This window comes from Panthera tigris, chromosome B3, assembly GCF_018350195.1.
Source record: "Panthera tigris isolate Pti1 chromosome B3, P.tigris_Pti1_mat1.1, whole genome shotgun sequence".
In the NCBI taxonomy this organism is placed as follows: Eukaryota; Metazoa; Chordata; class Mammalia; order Carnivora; family Felidae; genus Panthera; species Panthera tigris.
The window spans coordinates 107,796,577-107,819,844 of record NC_056665.1 but is presented as its reverse complement, the minus strand read 5'-3'; the positions used below and the strand labels follow the sequence as shown (position 1 = coordinate 107,819,844).

Sequence of the window (23,268 nt, the reverse complement as noted above, 5' to 3'; positions counted from 1 at the left end):
TCTTTCAGCTTTTCAAAATGCACATTTTTCTTTTGATAAAGAAAAATCTCCTGCCCTCCTCTAATATTTTTATAAACCAGAGTTTTTTCTGTGTAAAGACCTGATTTTCACATTAGGAAGTCCACTTTTGGGATCCTGGATGAGAGACTAGAGGGCAAAAATCTGTGGGCAAAGAAACAGTTTAGGAGATTATGGCAACAATTTAAGCCAAAGGTAATGAGCTGAAGAATTCAGTGGCAGGAAAGCAAGGGTGGAAAGGAACAAATGGATCAAGAAATGTATTTAGACAGTAAATCTGTAAGATTTAGAGACCGACTGGGTATACATAATGAAGGTAAAAAAAAAGTTAAGGATGACTTCCAAATATTTGTAGGAGTCGTATGCCTATAGTGATATACTAACCATGCTAGGCATTATAAAAGGAAAAGCAATTTCTGAGGTTGATGTTTTGGGGCAATAGTAGTACAGTTCAGTTACAGAAATATTTTATTAATATAGAAAAATATCCAAATAAAAATATCAAATTGGCAATTAAAAATAGTTATGAACATAAAGGGAAATGGCAATAGAAATCATGGGCAATATGTAGGGTGAGGAGATGATCAAACACTTTCCTTTCTTGTCCATAACCAAAAGTAACCTATTCTTCCTCAAATTATGCATTATATGTCTTTGCTATGGACTAATTAAAACTTTCATGTTATAGTTTGTATAGCATTTACCTTTCATCACAGTAAGAAAATTTCATATCCAGACTATGACGACTCAGAAAAGTCTTGCTATCTAAAGGAATTTCAATATTTGATGGATGAGGAATGGGTTCACAAATCAGCACCAAGCACGTCATGGGTGGTTTCTTATACCCACACTGAGATTGGTTACTATTGGTATCGTAGACATGAATATGGCCTGTGCAGTGAAGTACCTGTGTACAAAGAAAACAAAGCAATTCTTTAAAAAATATAAAATGCTAGTTAAAAAAAAACCACAGAGATAAATAGCTGAAGTGTGACATGGCAAGTAAGCTTTGATAAAATTTACTGTCATTCATGGATTAACCCTATCTTTGAAATCAATAAATGTTTCCCCTGTGACACCACTCATGACTCAGGCACCTTAAATTACTCTTTAAAATACTCTCTTCATACAAATCTGGGCTGATTTTTCATTCATTTAGTCATAGTGGCAGTTTGATTTATTATTTTTATTATTTCTTGCTTTGATGATTATTTCAACACTGAGCAAAGAAATGAAACAAAAATAAATAGAAAATTAATTTCTATCAAGATTCAAACACTGGGTGGGTTGGAAAAACCAGCTGATTAAATTAGATTGGTATACCAGTATCACAATTCACATAAGTTCATGCCTCAAAATGGCAAATTACTACCATTTGGGATGGTAAATCTGCAAATGCCAATGAACAACTGTACGTTTCCCCTCACAATTCTAATGCTATCTTAAATAGTAGCAGTGTTAAGATGTATGAATTTATCTATAAACCAAGTGCATCACCACTTAGAAATCATTTTTACTTACTTTCCACGTTGCTGACTTTATGTTCATGGTTCTCCCTCGGCTAGTTAGGGTACACTTCATTCTGAGAAAAAAGCTTCGCTGTGTATTCTGCTCTTTACCCTTCTTCACAAGGCCTAATAAAAGCAGGAAATAAAATTTAAAAACATAATTAAATATTTAAATTTGTTTTAGTAAGAGTAGCACCTAGGTACTATTCAATTAAAAGTCTCAGCATAAACAGTGATTCATACTCAAACACATCCAAGGGATTAATATGCTCGAATCAGTAACTGGGGTTCACAGTTCCAGTGATTCCCTGATTGCAAATAACAGTTAGCCATTTGACACTGAAGCCAGTAAAGCTGGCAAAATTACAAAGAAATACAAATGTAGGAATCTGCCTTATTAAGTGTACCCGTTTAATTGCTGTATCCGTGTAATAAGCACACCCCCCCCAAAAAAGAACTTCAGTGAACTCCTCCAAACCTTTGCTAAATGTGTTAGCTCAATTTATAATAAACACTCCATGTATTTACAGAACTTTTAAAATATCAACTTTCTTTTCAAAGCAGGTAACATTTTTATATATCTGACGTTTCCTTAAATCTTCCTGTAAAGCAGGCATGACGTTATTTCTACTTTGTTATTAGAGGAAAAAACCAAAATATTGAATGACTTTTCAAAGCAAAATTAGAGTGAAATAAATTTAGGTCTATTTATTCCCGTTCCAACCCTTATATAACTAAAACATGGTGAAAAGGAAAATAATGAAAAGCACAGAGGTGGGGAAAAAGAACACATGTTCGGGGAATAGATAGATGCTAGTAGATAGATCAGGTTGCTGCAATATAAAGTACTTGCAGAAGCGTAATGAGATAGTTAGAAAGGGAAGATTAGGGCTGTAACTGGAGGGCCTTGGATGCCCTAATTAGGAGTTCAGCTTTAAATATACAACATGGAGCTTCTAAAAAATTCTGAGATGGGAAGCACAGTCAGGAACTTACGGTACATTAATCTAGAAGCAATATATATGATGTATTAGAATTAAAATACAATGATGGTAATCAGGCTGAACAGTTTAAAAGAGAAGTGAAAAGAAGGGTGACAAATGACATATAAAGAACTAGAAAAAACTTGAAAACTGATAGAAATAAGTGGGGAGGAGGGAAATAAAAAAAGGATATGGAGATTTTAAGGCTAGTAAAAAGGTGTCAGGTAGAAAAGAAATAAGATAGTTTAAATTTAGGCTTACTTAGGTAGAAACACCGGACTCTTCTAGAAGAGTTCTAGCTAGTGGAATTAGGCAAAGGGGCAGTCTTGGTGCTGATATAAGTTATTTGGGTTTAGTCAAATCAGGATTCAATTTGCCCTCCCTCACAGTGTTTGGGAATGGATTTTAAAAAGATGCCACAAGAACCACACTGGTCTCAGTGGTGGTACAGAGCTGTGTTGTGGTTGTGATGCCAACAGAGATCTACTTGTAAATTCTTTGAGGATTTTCAGTCCTTCGTAATCTAAGCTTTAATTGTACTGACCTTTGGAAACCCAAAGCCTTTGAATTGGGACAGGAAGATTAATTTAAAAACCAAGGTACTATCATTTTCCTAATGGGAAAAAAAAAAACATTTTAAAAGAACTAAATTTTCAGACCTCTAAAAATAAATCATATTTTATAATAATTTAGTGAACTCTAAGTCATCATTTTAGAATTTAAATGAAAAAAATAATAGAACTATGTTGTATAAACACACCACTGGTTCTTAGCATAACATTAATATGTGACGCATTGCAGCAAACCCTTTTTCTAAAAGTGAAAAGTGCATATCTGTTTCCCAACATCAAACATTCATTACATTAGGAATGATTTTCAAAAAGTTCATGTGCTTTAAAAAGCCATTTGTTTAAAAAAAAAAACATTTGTTCAAAAACATACATTTAAACTATATTATGTGGAATATATTTGATTTAGAATAAAGCATTAGCATCATTGCCCAATCAAAAAATTTCCTCATATCCATCCATTCATAGCCCAAGGGAAGAACTGAGCATCCAAACTTCAGTGTTTAAACTTCAAAGTCTAAACACTAGAAGTCCTATACTAAACTAATTGACAGCCCACTTAGGTCCCTGTGTGAAGTGTATTTACTCTTCCTTTATACAGAATTCTAAAAATCATATTTGTTTTCCCAAGTTCACAGTGAACACCAAGTATTAAATTAAAGAAAACAGGAGAAGGCTCCTACTGAAAGGGTCAAAAGTAGCCACAGAATGTACTGAGAGTTGTTGAACATGAAAGATCTCCAAAGTACTAATGAGCCCAACTACCTGAGTTTAACCTATACTGTGCCATTTACTAACCAAGTAATCTTGGGTAAGTTTCCAAATAATTCTGTGCCTTAGTTTCCTCAGTAAAATAGAAATAGTAACAGTAACTTCACAGGGTGTTGTGAAGAAAAAAGGCATTAAAGCATATAATATGCAGAGAACAGTGTTCTGGCACAGAGTAATCTCTCAATAGAGGTTAACTATTATCATAAATGAAAGAAGATTGAAAAACATAAAAAATATTCAAAAAGTGCTATGAACTTGAGGCTGTTTAATACAAAAGCAAACAAACTTATACACTTAAATTAGAGAGCTGCAAAGGACAGCTACAGAGCATAATGACAAATTTTCATTGTGGTGACTATAAATTATCAGTATACTTTGTGCCTTAAGAAGGTACAGGTGGAGAGACTAATTAAGCTTTTGTAATTCAAGAGGTATTTTCCAAAATCTTTGAAGACTTATTTTCAACAATTCAATCCTAGGGGCATATGGTGGCTCAGTCAGTTAAGTAATCTGACTCTTGATTTTGGCTCATGCCATGATCTCAGGGTTCGTGAGATCAAGCCCCTCATTGGGCTGTGCACTGACAGCATGAAGCCTGCTTGGAATTCTCCCTCTCCGTCTCTCTCTCTGCCCCTCCCCAGCTCATGGTCTGTCTCTCTCAAAATACATAGACATTAAAAAAAAGAAAAGAAAAGAAAAAAAAAAAAAAACCCTCAAGCCTGAGAGTTAAGAGGTCTTAGTGGGTCTTTTTTGTTGCTGCTAATGTGGGGGCATTCAATAATACTTTATGATCTTACTACATAGTCTCAAATTACTGTGAACATCCTGAAGTCAAATAAACAATTAGGCTTTTAAAAAATCTGGTGAACTTTCTCTTTTCTTTACCCTGGTCCTTGAGAAAGCTTGAACATAAACTGGTACCTCAAGTATAACAACTATCTAAAATCTTATTATTTATTATGACTTCCCCTTGCCTAAAAGTTGTATGTTATAAACTGACCTCTTTGGGTCTTGACTTTTTCATTTTATGTAGTATTATTATCTATATAATTATTTATAGAATTCAGTGAGATTTAAAAATTAAGGTATTTTTATGAAATTTCTAAAAAATAGAGTAACAAAGATTTAACAAAGAACAGAATAACATTTTATTAAACATGAAATGATGTTTTGAGCCTTAGGTTAGTACAATAGCAGAATTTTTAAATTAGTAACAGTATTTTATTAGGTAAAACCACCTGCCAGATTAAATCAAACAACAGACTTTTCCTCTTACCATTTCTATGTGTAAGCATTTCTCTCATTTCTTCATGGTCACATGGATGAGTAAAATCAAACACACTGTGTCCAGTTAGTTCAAACTGTAAAAACATTAAAAAAATTAGATCTGTATCATAAAATCAAAAAAAAAATTAGAAGTGCTCTTAATATGTGGGTATTTTACCTGAGTTAATCCCATGTACTTGTTCACATTATCAGAAATGTAGATCATGTCACCATCATCTGTGAGAACCATAACAAAACCATCCAAGGCTTTCAAATAAAAGCAATTCATCTGTGCCTTCATTTCATCTTCAATATCTAAATCACCTAAAAAATGACACAAGAAAAGGAAAATAAATTAAAAGTTATACTTAAATGATAGCAATATTTAGGTAGTTGTATAAAGTTTTCCCCAGATACTTTATTTAAAAACTAAAATTAGACTTGCCAGTTGCTTTTAATGATTATTTTTAAAGTAACATGGCAAGTAAACCATTGAAAAGAAGGGTCATATTATTAAAAGGAAGACTGGTAGCACGGTGGGGCAAAAGAGAAAGAGGGGGGAAAGGCCAGTATCCTAAAAATTCCTTACTGAAGCTTTAAAAGCAGGTAATAAAAATTACATTAAAGGACAGAGAGTATGACCACCTTCTAATTACTTCTAATTTCTAATTTTTAGGCTCATTACGCCCCTGTAAAACGACTCACCAGCATCCAGAAGTTTCCTCACACGCAAATAGCTGATGGTGAGCCTCATAACAGAAGCCTTATCGAGATGCGAGCTCACATTATGGGGAAGTGGCAACTGATGAGCAAGTTCATAGAAAACTTCAGACTCTTTACTTCGCCGAGATCTCGCTGCATCTCTAGACTTTTCTTTTCGACGTTCAGAACTTATCCTATTGAGCAAAAAAAGGAGGACAGAAAAAGAAAATTTATATAAGTTAGCTTGCCTTTGCTTGGATAAAACTAATTTTACATTTTTCTGCTTTCCATAAAACAATGTGAAGATTCCATGTAATTATATAGAGATTGGTCTATTACATGAATGTGTAAAGTAAGAATGTAGGAGACAGATACACAAATTTCTGGATTACTGAAGACATAGGGAACTCTAACAAAGAAGTCCAAGATGGAGCTTTAAACATGTCTGAAACAGGTATTTCCTTCCTGGCATATCAAATTAGAGAGGATATTTTGTTTTAGCCAAAGTCTTAAAAGTAGCCTGTGTATGTGTACCCTCATAGCCATTCAGAAGTAGTTTCAACATAAAGAAAGCACCATTAAGTCTAAAGAAACTAAAGCTGTACATATTAACTTGAAAACAGGAGTTGTTAAGCAGGCAGAACAGTTACAGCTACAAACTGATTTTTGACTTGTTTCTTTGGACTCTGATATTTTCCCAACTTCTTCTACCCTACCACATGAGCAATAGTGACTATAAGCTAAAGAAATCTATATTAGCAGCTGTAAGAAGTTACCATTTTCAGGTTGCTTATTCCCTTAGCAGCCTCTTTAGCAGTCCCTTTTCTTTACTGGCACAAGTACCAAATAAAGGCAGGAGTATAGAAGAAAAAAACAAAGATGTGACACAATACTAAGAATTGAAAGAAACAGGTTAATAAACATTAACAAAGGTGTCAAAACAAGGATGTATCTTTAGGGAACTTTTCCAAGAATAAAGTCAGAAAGATTTTCCTAAGCAGAGACATTCACCTTCCTTTGCTTGACTGTGTAGAAACATCTATTCCTCCTGACCCAGCTGGAGGAGGTAAACAAGGCTAACCCTGGCTCTGTCCTTAGCTTCTTTAAGAGCTGTTGTTTATTAAAAACCTACTATGTGCCAAATGCTACCCCGTACCAGGTGCCTAGTTCTCTCAAAATTTGTAAATAGGGTAAATATTATCCCTTTTTACAGATGAGGTTATACAGTAGGCTAAAAACAGCCATTAGCAGACGGGATTTGAACACAAGGTGTTTTTTTCACTCCAAAGTCTGTTTGCTCTTCCAGTGTTTTATCTTAAGGAAGAATGCTGCTTCTACCTCAAATACTCAGCATGCTCCTATGACTTTCAACCTAATTCTGTTAAGTCAATTATTTATTAAATGTTGAAAACGGCTGTTACCATTTATTAAGCGCTTAGCACTATGCTAAGGACTTTGTCAGCATTATGTCACTTAATCCTCCTTACATCCTACGAATGAAGCACATAATTGTATCTACCTCAAATCTCTCCTCCCTCCAAATGATCTGCAAAACTGCAAGGTTCATAGAAGCAACACTCTCAAAAAAACAGGCAGGGTTCTCAGCACATGCTCCCATTATGTTGAGTAACAGTTGTATTGTGCAACAGTGATAATCTAGTTTTAACACTTAAATTTTTGTGTGTATCTGACTTTTATACATTAATAAGGAATGTGAATATTTGCTGTTGTTAGTAACTGAACTTTGATACAAATTTTTCAACTCAAGCATCTAGATCAATTTTACTTGAGTATTTTGAGATTTAAGGTAAGCTATTAAAAACTATTACTATTTATAACTAGTGATCTATGTGAATCAAGATTTTCTTAATGACATATAATATTTTTAAGTTTATTTATTTTGGTGGGGGGGGGGGAACAGAGAGACAGGAAGAGAGAGAATCCCAAGCAGGCTCCACACTGTCAATGTGCAGCCTGACACGGGGCTCGAACTCACGGGCCGTGAGATCACGACCTGAACCAAAATCAAGAGTCAGACACTTAACCAACTGAGCCACCCAGGCACCCCAATGCTGTATAATTTTTAAAAAACATGAAAATAAATTAGACTCTGAGGCTACCATGAAAATTCAATAATGTCAACAGTCTGCAACTTCATTTTTTATGTGCATTAGAACTGCCTCACTGTTCTCGTTAACTTTTAATGAATGTTTAAATTTGAACTTAGAATGTAAAATAATAATAGTTTTCAAAATCTATTTTATACACATACCAGAGTTTCTAGGGGAGAGAGATCCAATATGTCCCTATTGGCTCTAGCATCTAACTTTCCTCCCTTTCCCCTCTGAATTGGCAGGTGAGAGGAAGGGATGATAGTGGAAATCAGATTACTATCTGGTTCAAGTAAAGCCAGCAAAAAAAGTGTGATGACCAATTGACCTGAATATTAGTTCAAATGTCACAATTAGTCCAGGTGATCAGAATTTTATCAACAACTTTCATCAGACTTACTAGGCTTCTTTTGTTAATTACTCAACCAAATTAAAGCTACCAACAAATGACTATCCAAATTTTTACTCCTAAAAAATTTAAACCCTTTTATTACCTGCCATATGCTTTTAAAGGGTATCTGATCTAGCTAACCATGGTGATTACACCTTTAGAAACACTTGTATTGTCCAGAACTCTGAAGACAATATTGTTAAAGATGTGGCAACTAAATTTATAAGACAAATCCATAAGAAATGTGAGCCTGGATAAAACATTTATAGCATAATATACTTAAGCAGTGAAGACTAGGAGAGTAAGAATTTGAGCATGAGCCAGAATTCTGGAAGAAAAATAAGCCTCAATAAAACAAGTAACAGGGTATTTCAAGAGTTGACAAACCTAAATTAGATGAAGGTGATGAAAATCATTGTGTCCTATATTACATAATCTATCTAGACATAAAGCAATCAGGAGACCTATAATAAAGATTTAATATAGGAATTTATAAGATGTTCTTCACACATGTGACTATGGGGGCTCTTAAAACATTTCTTAGCTTAAAGCTATAACCAACAAAGTTCTTATGAGTTTCAGCATCAGCACAGCTCAGCTTCTTGTCTACTCAGAAGAAGGCTCTTTTTATCAGGTCATACCCCACAGAATTAAAGTACTAGCCAAGAAATTATTTTGGGCAAACCACAGCATCTGGGTCCCACAGAGATGAATCCTGTACTATTTATTTACTTACTACTTAGATTGCGAAATAAAAGTTTTTGTAGATCAGAAGAAAATGGGCAGATTTTCTGCATGCAAATGAGGTACTGTATTTCTCTAAATTATCAATTCCATCTTTGTTGTTTTTAATTAAGTACAAATCAAGTAAAGTTCTGCACTGACATGTCTGTATAAAGTGCTATTTCACATCTTAGTAGAAATCAGTTAAGAGTATAGTAAAAAATCTATCTTTTCAATGGTTTGCTTACCATCTCTATGACTGTTTTAGGACTAACATTTGAGGAAAATAGCAAAATAAGTTGATCTTTGTGGTACTGTAGTTTTCACACACTTACTATTTCATCACTATTTAACATACAGCACTGGACAAGAAGCTAACTAAATTATATCTGAAATTATTTTGTATAGAAAATACACTTAGGAAAATGAGCCGCTGTCACTAACCTTCTTGTATACAAAGTTGAATGGCAATAGCCATTTTACAGAGAATGCTTAGTATTTAGATTAACAAGAACACAAAATAATTGCAGATATTTTAATTCATCTCTTTTTGTTGTCTAATTATAAAAGAAAAGCCTATTAACATTCCTGATTATAAATACATGTGACTTTAAGACCTGAAGTTAGAGCCAATCATTCAAAACGTTAAGAACTGATTCATCCTATTTTTCTTTTTTTTTTTTCTTTTTATTTTTTTCTTTTTTAACGTTTACTTATTGTTTGAGAGACAGGGCATGAGCTGGGGAGGGGACAGAGAGGTGGGGCAGTCACAGATTCTGAAGCAGGCTCCAGGCTCCGAGCTGTCAGCACAGAGCTGGATGTGGGGCTCAAACTCATGAGCCACGAGATCATGACCTGAGCTGAAGTCGGATGCTTAACCGACTGAGCCACCTAGGCACCCTGTTTCATCCTATTTCTAATAAAGTTAATGTATACATTTTTTTAAAAAAAGTCTCTCAAATCTATTATTTGCTGCTTTAAAAACTCTTTCTGGCTTTGAAGGTACAAGTTGTTGTTTTCCACTTCTTATGTTGGTATTTCTACAGGACAGAACTTCTGAAGTGAAATTCCATGATCTAAAGGATGTGGCATTTATTTTTTTTTTTAATTTTTTTAACGTTTATTTATTTTTGAGACAGAGAGAGACAGAGCATGAACAGGGGAGGGGCACAGAGAGAGGAAGACACAGAATCTGAAACAGGCTCCAGGCTCTGAGCTGTCAGCACAGAGCCCGATGCGGGGCTCAAACCCACGGACCGTGAGATCATGACCTGAGCCGAAGTCAGACGCTTAACCAACCAAGCCACCCAGGCACCCCAAGGATGTGGCATTTAAATGTACCTTTCCAAAAGAGGTCTGTAACTATTTTTGTCTCTGCAAATTCATGAATGTGTTTATCTATTTCTCCACACACTCTGCTGTAATATATGTATTATGGGTCTTTTTTACCTTTTTAATTTTTGTGAAGCTGATAGGTGAAAAATTGTACATCTGTTTTAACTGCCCTGCACTTCTTAAAATCTCAGGCCAGAGGAAATTCCAAGGAAATTTTCATGTTCTTAGTTGGCATTTTGGCCTGCAGCTTTAATCCAAACTCCTATACAAGGTGATTATACTATGTACACAGTGGTACTGTAAACATTTCTCATCAATTAACTTAATTTTTATTATCATCACCATGTTACAAATAAGGAACCTGGTTAAATAACTTACCCAAGTTTATAGAGTTAATAAGTGGCACAGCTTTATTCAAACTCAAGCAGTCTGGCTCTAAAAACTATGCTGTTAACAACAGACTATGCTACCTCTCAGAAATTCAATTCTAATTACTAAGGTAAGTATACATATATCCAGGCATTATAAAGTTCAAAATTTGTCTACACATCTCCCAAGACATAAAGGAGAGGTAGAGGGGTTGGCTCTGGAATTTAGGACTTGACTCTAAGCCATTCAGAAGCACTCATGGGCAGGCTCTTTCCTGGTATCGGCTTATAAATCCAAAATCCTAATTCAAAAGCACCTACAATGGCGATGCTCTGGGCTCCACTGTCCACCAGCTCTTCAAAGCAATACATTGCCTTTAGTGGATACTGCCAACACTAAGGGGAGAGAATCAGAGGATAGTAATTCAATCTACCTCATATAATCCCACCAGACTGCACTCAAACATCTCAGCTCACTATTGCTGGTGTTTTATTTGCTCCACATCTGGATCCCCAAAGTAAAACCAATCTGCATACTCACTTCAAAGCTGGCTAAGCATAAGCCAATTGCCAAGATACCTAATCACACAAAGTAACGTAAGAGAAAAAAGACAAAGAAAATCTTCCCCTTCTACCATTTATTGAGCACTTAATGTGTATCAGGCACTATGTTAAACACTTTCATGTATTAGCTCAGTTCATGAAAACAACTCTATAGAGAACCAAAACACAAGATGGGAAGTGGACTTCCTGAACCTCAGAATAACTTCTTTCATTCAAGAAATATTTGTTACATAAATATTTATTGAGCATTTACCATGCACTGTTCAAGTTATAAGGAATATAGTGACAAGCAGGATAGCCTCCCACTTAGCCTACTGTAGAAATAGTTACCTAGTGCTATATTTTCAAATGCTGGTCTAGGTGCATCATAATTATTTAGGGGCATTCAACATTCCAAACTTCTGGGCTCCACCTTCGTAAATTCTGATTCAGTAGATCTGAAGCAGGGCCCAAAATTCTGGGTTTGTAAAACTCCCAAGATGCATATGATATACAGTTAGATCTGGGAACCAGTGACTGAACTATTTCACTATTACTGTGCTTTAATTTCACCCAAATATCTACCCAATTATCATTCCACAGTCAGAAATCTCATATTATGCCCTGCTTAAAATCCCATCAAATGTACACAGGACAACATCTATTTTCTAAAGAAACCCTCCCTTAGCTAGTTCCCTGTCCATCTCCTCATCCTCATTATTCCCTATTCCTTTGGTCACACTGCAGTTACTCAAAAACATATTTCATTCCCTTCTCGCTCAGTCTCTCTCAGCCTGAGGTACCCTTCTCAGTATGTGACTTGGCAAATTTATGTGAGAAACTTTTAAGATTCAACCCAGCATTATTTTGTCTCTACTCTGTCTTCCAAAACTGTTCTTCTCCCCTAAATTTCACCACTCTGGTTATTTTGCTACATACACATGACCTTTGAACAGCACAGATCTGAAATGTGTAGATCCACTTATATATGGAATTTTTTTTGATAAATGCAATATAGTACTATAAATGTTATTTTCTCTTTATGATTTTCTTAACACCATTTTCTTTTCCCTAATTTGCTTTATTGTAAGAATACAGTATATAAAACATATATAAAATATGTGTTAATAGTTATCGGTAAGGCTTCCAGTTAACAGTCAAGTTTTGAGGGGAAGGCAATTAGTCACATTTTTGGGGGAGTCAAAAGTAATATATACGTGGATTTTCAACTGTGCAGGGGGTCAGTACCCCTAACCACCTGCATTGCTGAAGGGTTAACTGTACTTATCTTCCTCTACAATCCTCAAAGCTTCTTGGAGGCAGGAAACTGCCTCATTCATCTTTACCTTTGTATTCTTAGTAGAGATGTGTGTAAGTTCCACTTGGCTTTAGTATTTAGCCCTAATCTATTTGACTTTGACTTCAGCCCATGGAAGGCTGACTACCCCACCCTTCAACATTTGTTTTAGGATCCCTGAATATGTGCTTCATCAGTGCTCCCGTAATCCTACAGGTTATGATCATAATTAAACAGAATAATAATGTTAGTACTATGAACAAAGCATACAATTTGGATTTACCATGATTATATGGATATGCACTTTCAAGTGTAAGTAAGCATTTGGTGGGTATACTAGATGTAAGTTAGAAAAGCTACTGATTTAAAAAAAAAAAATCACCTAGCAGCATAACAGTGAGTGGCACCAATACTATATCACCAAAGAGAGAGCAAGTGATGCCGCCAGAGAAGAGATCTGGAGGCAAAGGGAGAAGGTAGAGAAACTAGAATACCAATTTATTAAAAAGAGGCTAAAGATTTAAGATTATTTCCCTTATCACTCTAATCTATACTCTAATGTCTTTTACTTTTTATTCCTAAACTGATGTGGTCAGGTAAATGCATGAGTTGTAGTTAATGCTATTAATCAATTAAATCAACACCTTTATAATTATGTCTTCCTGGCATAGCTAGAAACACAAGATTTGACTGTTTTCTAAAATCGTTTTCAAGAAGTGTTGTAATTTTCATCATAAGACATGAAAATTTTTATTAAGTTGATTTCTAATCTTATTGGCTTTTTTTTTCAAGAGGAGGTTACCCCTAGACAAGCAGATCTATTACTTCGAGTATTCTTACGATTAATAAGATTTGTTGTTCTATTTTCTACCTGGTAATTGCTGCAAAACCCTAATACTTCAAACAGATAATGTTTAAAAATATATATCCTTACTTAATGGAAAAAAAACTGCAAACAGTGACATTTAAAATTAAACATGAATTACATTTTCAGGACAGCTAGTTATTATTTATAACTATTTTCTCCAGGAAAATGTCTTCTAACTTCTAATAAACTTAAAAATGAACCTTTAGGATATTCATGTTAAAGAATATTATTCATTTATTCAACAAGTATTTCTTAGTCATCTCCATTGAGCCATATACTGTTCTCAGCAAGACTGATTAACAAAACAGACCATGTTACTTGTCCCATGGAGCTTACATTCTAGGACAAATAGACCATTATGTTTCTTGTCTTTATTCAGTAGCAGTTAGTAGGTCAATCCCCTGACACATTTGCCCTAGGAAAAATCTTTCCATAAAATCAAATAACAAAAATTTAAGACACAAGACAAAAGTCTACAAAAATTAATCTGTGCTTATAGAAGATGTTACAGTATAGTATTGTGAAGAGGGTATACAACAAAATTTGAATATGAATCCATTTCTCTCTGTGTATAATACCTGTGTACATATGTAAATCAGTATGTATATATGTACACATATACATACAGACATGTAACTTACAAATGCTTAGATAAAACCTGAAAAACACAATATACAGTTAGCAAATTCATAGTTTCAAGATGGCAAGATCACAGAATATTTTGTACTTCAAAATTCATCGGTGAACTGATACTATTATGTACCTGCATTTGTCAGAAAAGTCTGAAAGAAGTAGTCATCTAACGTTTCAATTTGTTTTCCAGAAAGACTAATTAGAAAGGAGTTAAATGTTTCCTTCATTTTGGAAATGAAGCAGGAACGATCATATTTCTTTCAGAGAAACGGAAAGTGGTGACTGAGTAAGCAATATAATTTAATATTTTCAGTCTCTCGTTCTCATCTAATTATTGGCTTTTAAATTTGGCATTTCATAATTAATCTGAAATTATAAAATCAAGTGAAATGGTTTCTAAAGAAAAATACTCAGTATACATACACTTATTTGAGTTTTGAAAGGAACTTAAATTTCTTGGTTTAAGTGTTTACTATCTTACTAGCTTGGCAATATCTTGGAAATATCCACAATTAGGGAAAAGATAGATTATTCTCCTTCCAATAACCTCACAGAAATGCTTAATACTCGATTTTCTAATGCTGCAGTAAAATAAACAGGGAAGAAAGATTTACGGTTTTAAATTCAGGGTACATTCTGAAAAAAAATCTATATCACATCTGAGGTAGCATTAATGTGAAAATGTTCTATTTATACATTAAATAAACTTATTAATTAGCTAACATATTTACATCTGTTGACAATATTACGTACTAAAGTTCTGTCTGTAAAAGGAATATGCTTTTGTTTTTAGATTATTCCTAACTAGTGATTTACATCATCTCTCTCCTGGTTCAGAATTGGTATTGGGCCTCTCAAAAAAGTCTTTGATCCTCTGCTATATATGAAGTACTAGATATATAAAACCAAAAATGTGTATGTGAAGCTATTACTCTAATTTTAGCTTGTATCACAATCAACTGGCAGGATTCTGGAAACAGATTATTGGGCCTTACCCAGGGTTTTTGACCCAGGAGAGCTGGATGGGGCCTGAGAATCTCCATTTGTAACAAGTTAGCAGGTAGGTACCAATGATGCTGCTCTGGAGAATACTTTGAGCCCCTCTACTCTAAGAAAATACTTTATATGTCTTTCAAAAATTCCCAGAGAAGTAAAAGACTGTTCAACACCCAAAAATGGTTAACTTTTTTTTTTTTTTCAATCTGCCCAAATGCTTTACATGTACAGGAAACATATCCAATCTCTCATATATTAGCATTGCCAAATACTTAGGAACTCAAAAACTACAAAATACACTAAGGACTTAGACTAGATTAGACACTGGTTGATCTGTGATATACATCATCATCAGTAATGGAACTTTCTTCCCAGGTATTTGTGCTTAAATCCCAACCCTGGAAATTCAAATGGTAGACCTGGAATGTGTCTTTCAAAAAACAATCTCTCAGATGATTCTGTTTAGCACTCTGAGCTATTCAAAGTTTGTATTTCATCTATCAGTGCTTGTAAAGTTTAAAAATTCCTGAATCTCATCCCAAAATTATCAAATCCGAATGTCTACAGGTGGGTACCTGGGAATCCTTATATTAAGTAAACACCCAGGTGATTAAGTCACAGAAATTTGAGGACCACCAGCAGGTCTTATAGCAGAGATTTAACAGGTTAGCCAGCAAATTTTGAACAATAAGAAAAATTTATTTTTAGCTGCAACTACATATACATACTAGACAACTATGTTTGTCAGGCAGAACACTGCACTCAGTGGGTTGGGCGATGCTGTGTAGAATGAGGCACAATTGCTAGGAATAAGAAGCTAATGAATGGTACAGCTCAGTGACAAGTGAGTAATAAAATACAAGAGCATAATTAGGCTTCAAAGATGACCAATTAAAAAACATAATAACCACAGAATGATTTTTTCAAACCTTTTAAACAATTTTTAAAATTCACCTTTAAATCTCTTTATGAATGTCACAAACATCAAAGGGCTTGAGAATCACTGTCCCTGAGTAACAGCTATGTGTTAATGGCTTTCCCCAAAGCACATCACCTCCTCTATTACTCTTCTCCCTTTACGTTTTAGCCACCTCAGCTTGTAAATGCTTTTGTTTTCTTTATTGTATTAATAGAACTGACACTGGAACTTAAAGAAGGTCAATGACACTACATGTGTGTGTGGATGTATGTATTCAGAAGAATGTGCCCTTAATTACTTGCTTAAATATAACAGAAAATATGTAAGTTACAATAAGTACTTAATAAAAAAATTCACATGTATTGAAATAAAGGTGTAGACATAGAAATCACAAGCTGAAGATTTTTATTTAGTTCTAAACCCTGACCATAATGAAGATCCTGGAAACAATGACAAAGAAAAAGCTCTCCTAAGCAAATGTCTTGGTCCTCCACCTACATTAATCAATCCTATCCAATGTTACCCAATAAATTTTCCCAATGAATCCCCTGATCCTGTTTCCTTGTCTATATAAAGGAAGTAACACTATTAGTAAGTGGCAGGGCTCAGATTCCACCGAAGACTGAAGCTCCCATATTTAATATAGCCTATGCCTTTCCACAAATCAGATGCTCAATAATTTTTAAATGGAAAAATTAAAGAAATTTGGGGATGTTTTTACTTAGGAATAGAAATAACCACCTTCAAGTATTTGAAAAGGACGTCATACAGATTCGGTGATTTTTTCAAATGCAGAGAGTAATACATGGGAATTAAAAGATGGCAGGCTTTTGCTCAACAGAGTTAAAACAGTATTGAAGGTAAACTTTATGAATTTTTAAACTGTGTTCCTGTTCTGGTGGCAATGTAAGAAAAAGGGGAAAAATCATATTCTGGATCATCTAAATAATCTCTACATAAGTCTATATTGTTGCTACAAACTTTCTATGTTTGAGGTTGCATTTGTTTATGATCAAATTGGTACCAAATGATCACTAAAAGGAATAGTTACATTTTTTTAAAGTGCACACTCAGACGGTACATCTCAAAGGTTCACAGGGATTGCTTTGATCCAAAAGAGATCTAAACACTGGTCAGTGTCAAGAAATACTGGAACAAAAGAACTTTCTAACATTTAAAGCTGCCAGAAATGAATAGACTGTTTTATGAGAGTGCTTCTGTGTATGTCAAAATTCTCAAAGCAGACTGGCCAAATAAGTAAATACAATTATAGAGGATGCTTCCGTGATGATTGGTATTAATAACAAAACTTAAATCCTGGTCTACATTTTGCAAGAACCCCAAACTTGAAATCACTGTACTAAAAAATAAAAGATGGACTACATAACAGATGCATCAACACCAAAAACTAATTACTCAACTGTGGCCTGAGCCATCAACAACTCAATGCTCTGCTTGACAAATTAGATGCACAAATATCTGCTAAACAAATGAATATACAATAACCTGTTACAGGTCAAGTGGTTAGGTGCTGGAGCAATGGTCCTGGGTTGAAAAAAATTTTTTGAACCACTGAAATAAATCAACTTGCTCACATTACCCAAGAAAAATAGTACTTCCTTGATTCACAGTGAAGGCTTTGACTACTGGTTTAACATATAACCCATTTAATCATTTTAGCTATGTTATCTGCAAAGGCAAGCAATTTCCAACTCTCCTCTGCAAACGGATTAAAAGACATTTAATGATTTCCTGACACCAAAAGAGTATGGAAAAATAGGCTTTCTTAATTTGCCATCCTCTAACAGCCAAATAAAGAGCCTTGTGAATATTTTTTTTCCTTTACCATTATCACTATGAAGAATGATTACTTTAAAACATGTTTTTGTTTTATTTATTTATTTATTTAGAGAGAGGGAGAGGGAGAGAGAGCATGAGCAGGGGAGAGGCAGAAAGAGGGAGAGAGAGAATCCCAAGCAGGCTCCACATTGTCAGCACAGAGCCCAATGTGAGGCTCAAACTAATGAACAGCGAGATCATGACCTGAGCCAAAACCAGGAGTTAGACACTTAGCCAACTGAGCCACCCAAACACCCCAGAAAAATTACTTTAAAACAGCACATCTACACACACACACAAATATCTTTATTTAACCTGCAAAGGCCAGGCATTCGTGGAGAAAAAAAACCAATGTAGAGGAAAAGCATCACTAATATTCTACTACTATTACAGGTTTACTAATGGTGTGGCCCAAAAGATACCATCCGTTCTTAGATTGTCCCAAAGAAGGCTTGAATGATTCTAAATATGAGACTTCAAAAGAGTGAAACTCTTCTGAAAAAACATAATTATAATATGAACCTAATAATAGTTTCTAGTTTATTAAGCCCCTACTTTGTGCCAAGAACTCTTGAGTGTTTCACATGAGTTAATATCTTTTTTTATCCTCACAATGATCCTAAAAGGCAAATATTCTTATCCTAATTTATAGATGAAGAAAGTGAGATCTACAGATGTAAAGTAACTTGTACAAGACCACATAGCTAGTAAGTGGCAAAGCAAGCAGCCAGCCTCTAGCACCTAAGTTCTTAGCCATTAGTCATTCTACTTCTTTCTTAAGGAAACTGAAATGAAAACCCTAATCCACAGAAGAGACTCTAAGCTTCCCAAAGTGCACAGCAAGAACAATTATGGTTGGTATCTGTAGAATACGAATTCAGATGATTTGCAACAAAAACCTATAGTCCATTCATTACAATACCAGCAATGACCAAGAGTCCTAGATAAGGAGATAATTAATAATCTACATCAAGACAATGAAATACTATAATAAGACATTTGACTCATGTAATCAGGGAACCCCACCGACATGGTTAAAAATGAATAGTCCACGCAGGGCAAACTGGCATTAATCCAGGAGACAGCTATATGGATACTAGAAGAGCCAGCTTCTTTTCATTTTTTAAATCACAAACTCTGTGAATGCAGGCATGGGAATGCTAGGTACCATCTTTCATACCATACAGATAGCCTGTCAGTGGCAGAACAAGGCCAACATGCATACAGAACAAAGACATATAAACCAAGTAATATTCAAGAGAAAGTCAGAAATTATACTCTGAGGACATCACTTGAGACTCTGGATTTAACTATTCTCTCAACCAAAACTAGACTGTGTAAGCCAATTAACCGCCTAACCCCTTTAAACTAGCTTGAGTTGTATCTTGTCATGTGTAAGCCCATGACTGCCTTACCCCCTTAAACTAGCTTGAGTTATGTCTCTTCACTGCAATAGAAAGCATCCCAATACACTTATAAACTTCAAGTATTTCATACTTGAAGCAAACTTTAATGATGACCAAGTACAAGAAACTGGCACTCTCCAACACTGCTGGAGACTATAAACTGGTCCAAACTTTCTGAAAGTTTAGAGCAGACTTAAGAAACATTTGCTAAAGATGAAACAAGGTAAAGACGCATTCCATACATTTAACTAGCGAATTTCCTGCAATCATATACATATGCTTCTTTTGGTAAACTTTTTTTACTCAGTGCTCCAATATAGAATTGGCAAGCACTAAGTTTTAACATACCTTAAAATAGGGTACTGATTTACTTTCAAGGCCAAGTATGTATGATATAGCTGTATTTACTAACAAAATTTTTTTGCCTGATTCTAATAGATACTATAAACATTTCTGAAAGAACAAAAAAAATAAATTTCAAGATTCAAGGAAGTTCCAAAGTAACACAAGGCATTTCCAAGCATAAGAAAAATTCCTATGAAAATTAAGACATAGAAGAGAGGACAATCATGACTTCCAAAAAACCTTTTAAAAACCTTAAAATCTTCCTCTGCCTTCTCTTCGTTCATTCAAATATTTATTAAGAACTCACTGTGTGTATTCTTTTTTACACCACAAGCTTCCAATTATTCCCATTTGTGATCTTGCCCATTGAAATGTTTCAATTTTATAATTGAAAAAAGGAGAGAGGGTCATTCACAAGATCTCTAAAAACAGAAATATATCAGAACTCTTAAAGACTTAAACTTACTGCCTTTAAATCTTATTTTTCAGTTGGCAAAACAGATTCTCACCAACTATTAGGAAAAGAGAAGCAGCACAGGAAATTGTTACAAATGAGTGAAAATTGCAGTATTAAGTGGCAGACACTTAATTTGCCTAAATATATTGTGACTTTCAAAACAAGTAGGTGAAGAACCACCATAAGTTATGTTCCATCACTAGATTTTTGAACCACTTGCAAAACAATAAATTTTGAAAATCATACCGTGAAATCATCTTTATGTTTAACATTATAAGTAAATTAAATTTTAAAATGAAGAAATACTCCAACAGTTGAGATCACCAGAACTAAATGGTATCATCTTGAAGGTGATTTTCTTATGAAAATAAGTCATTTCAATTATTTTTAAAAATCATTTAAAATAAGTTACCAATTAAGTGTAACTTTATTAACAACAAAACAGTTACAGGCCATTTTAATCAATAAGTATTTTTCTGAAAATGTACTGGCAGATCAAATCTGAGTCCCTAGAAAAACTTAATTCTCATTTTACAGAAGCTTAACCTCATGTCCGATAAAGCTTCCCCTGGCAACTGTTCTCTGTTGTTAACTTTAAGTTGGTTATTACACACAAACCCTTAAAATACAACCACTTGAACATATCCATTAGAATGGTCATTATCACAAAAACAGAAATTAACAAATGTTGGGGAGGATATGGAGTAATAGGAACCCCTGTGCACCCTTGGTGGAAATATAAAATGTTGCAGCCACTATGGAAAACAGTATGGCAGTTCCTTAAAAACTTAAAAATAGTTACTATACGATCCAGCAACATACTTCTGGGGATATACCCAAAAGAACTGAAAACAAGATCTATAAGAGATATTTGTACACCCGTGTTCATAACAGTACTATTCACAACAGCCAACACGTGGAAGCAACCTAAGTGTCCACCGAAAGATGAATGAACAGAATGTAGTGTATATTGGCCTTAAAAATAAGGAAATTTTCACACAGGCCTACAACATGGATAAATCTTGACAACACTATGCTAAGTGAAATAAACCAGTCACAAAAAGACAAAAACTTTATGACTCCACATACGTAAGGTATTCAGTAGTCAAATTCATAAAAACAGAGTAGAATGATGGTCATCAAGAACTAGGAGGGGGAAACTAGGAGAAATGCTTAATGCTTTCAGTTTTACAAGGTAAAAAAATTCTAGTTACACAACAACATGAATACACTTACTCTTGAACTGCACACTTAGAAATGCTTAAGATGGGAATTTTTACATTATGTGGGGGTTTTTTTTTAACCACAATTTTAAAAAAACCTCACAATCACTTCAAAAGCTATGGAAAAACAAGTCATGAGGAAATCACTTAAATTTTGTTTTTATAAATGTAGATTTTATATATTCCATTTTTCTGAAAGAGTCATGTCTGGCAAATGATATGGGTTTGGTAGTCTTTATTGCAGAAACGCGAATTTTAATCTAAATCTCAATATACATACAAAAGAGTTAATTCTTGATGTTCCAAGAAAGAGAGGTATAAAATTATTTTTATAATTCCAAGATCTAGTTATTTCAAAAATTCTTGCCAAACTTTTACCAAAAATACTGAGCAATATGATTGACTTAGCTTCAAATTCTTTTTCTAGCTCTGTAGTTAGGCAGAAAACATACACAATACATACACCACAAGTTGCAGAAAGCTGGCTAAAATCCACCAACTGGATAGTTAGTCCCATCATTAAAAAAAAAGAAACAAGATAAAAAGAGAACATTCTTATGAATTAAAATCAATTTCTTAACAGAAAACTATCTAACAACACATTTAATTTTGATTATTTTCTCCTACTTTATAAACAGACTTACGTTAACAATCTTAGATAAAAATACAGTATTTTAAGGGTGCCTGGATGGTTCAGTCAGTTAAGCATCCCAACTTTGGCTCAGGTCATGATCTCACGGCTCAGGAGTTCAAGCCCCGCATCGAGTTCTGTGCTGACACCTCAGAGCCTAGAGCCTGCTTCGGATTCTGGGTCTCCCTTTCCCTCTCTCAAAAATAGAAAACATTAAAAAAAAATTTTAACAAAGAATATATTATTTTAAGAAGTATCTATATGTTAAAAATTACATTTTAAGAGGCCGTATCTATGAACAAACTCAGTAATCTAATCCAAATCTTTAACATTCATGTATGGTAACAGTTTTTTTTTTAATTTCACCAGCAAACATAATCAACTGTTAGGAGTTCTTCAGAAAACATCAGTCAAGACTAATCTTCCTCAGCCTCCTACACATCATTCTTAATATACAACAATAGAATATAACCACAAAATCTTAACTTTGGGCCCACACACCATTAGTGCTGCAGACAATGGAAATCACCAGGTAAAGATTGGACATTCTCCCAACGGCACAAAATGCTTTCCAGTGGACTACAGGAACAAACTACCACAGTTCAGGGTAAAAGACTGCACTAATACAGACTTCATACAAATCAAGCCTCAAAAAATCAGACTAACATACAGCTTGAAGCCTTGCCTTGAGACAGAGGCCAGTAGTCTTACCTGGAGAAATGCATAAGCAGAGGAGTTTTTCTATTGTGTAGGTTCACATGTTTTACCAGGAGTATTTTATCAACTCACCATGTTTAGCAAAGATAAGTATTTATGCAACTATCTACTCTTAACTGTGGAGTCAAGACAAAAAATGTTTTAAGTTACTGCCACTCCTTGCACATACCTTTAAGTTACTTGCACATACCTTACTGAAATAAACTCTAAGCCTAGTATATTTGTTTACAACTCTAATCTCTGATGCCCAAAGTAAATACAAGTGGCCTATCTGGGGAGGAAACAGCAGGGTAAGGAATTGTGAAGAAGGGACCCAAGAGTAGAGAGAAGAACAGATGCTCAAGAAGAGTAACTGATGCTAGCTGCCAACATAACCCAGGGATATACTGTTTTAACTGGAAAAGAACCCCTTTTAAAGCTCTAAATCCAATGCTGGCCTTCATTTTTAGGAGATTTAGAAAAAAATCTATGAAGGCGGGGAGAAGAACTAACATAAATATTTGGAAACACTTGCAAAAAAGTTTTTAAGTGTTGTGGAAGTTTAAATAGAACTTTAACAGGTAATGCATATTTCCAAGTATACAGTGTTCCCAAGATTCCTAAACCAGACATACAGTGAACATTATCTCATGTAATGTTGACAATAACC

General features: G+C 34.4%; 1 protein-coding gene across 1 annotated transcript in view; it reads right to left on the bottom strand.

Moving 5' to 3' along the window:
- The window catches only part of HIF1A (hypoxia inducible factor 1 subunit alpha), a 41,807-nt gene that overhangs the window by 15,657 nt on the left and 2,882 nt on the right, over positions 1 to 23,268 (bottom strand). Inside the window, exons 2-6 of the mRNA XM_042989849.1 lie at positions 5,821 to 6,011; positions 5,294 to 5,439; positions 5,126 to 5,210; positions 1,540 to 1,652; positions 723 to 925 (exon numbers count right to left, since the gene is read on the bottom strand). Of these exons, the coding sequence (XP_042845783.1) occupies positions 723 to 925; positions 1,540 to 1,652; positions 5,126 to 5,210; positions 5,294 to 5,439; positions 5,821 to 6,011 (738 nt within the window). The remainder of the gene's footprint in view (positions 1 to 722; positions 926 to 1,539; positions 1,653 to 5,125; positions 5,211 to 5,293; positions 5,440 to 5,820; positions 6,012 to 23,268) is intronic.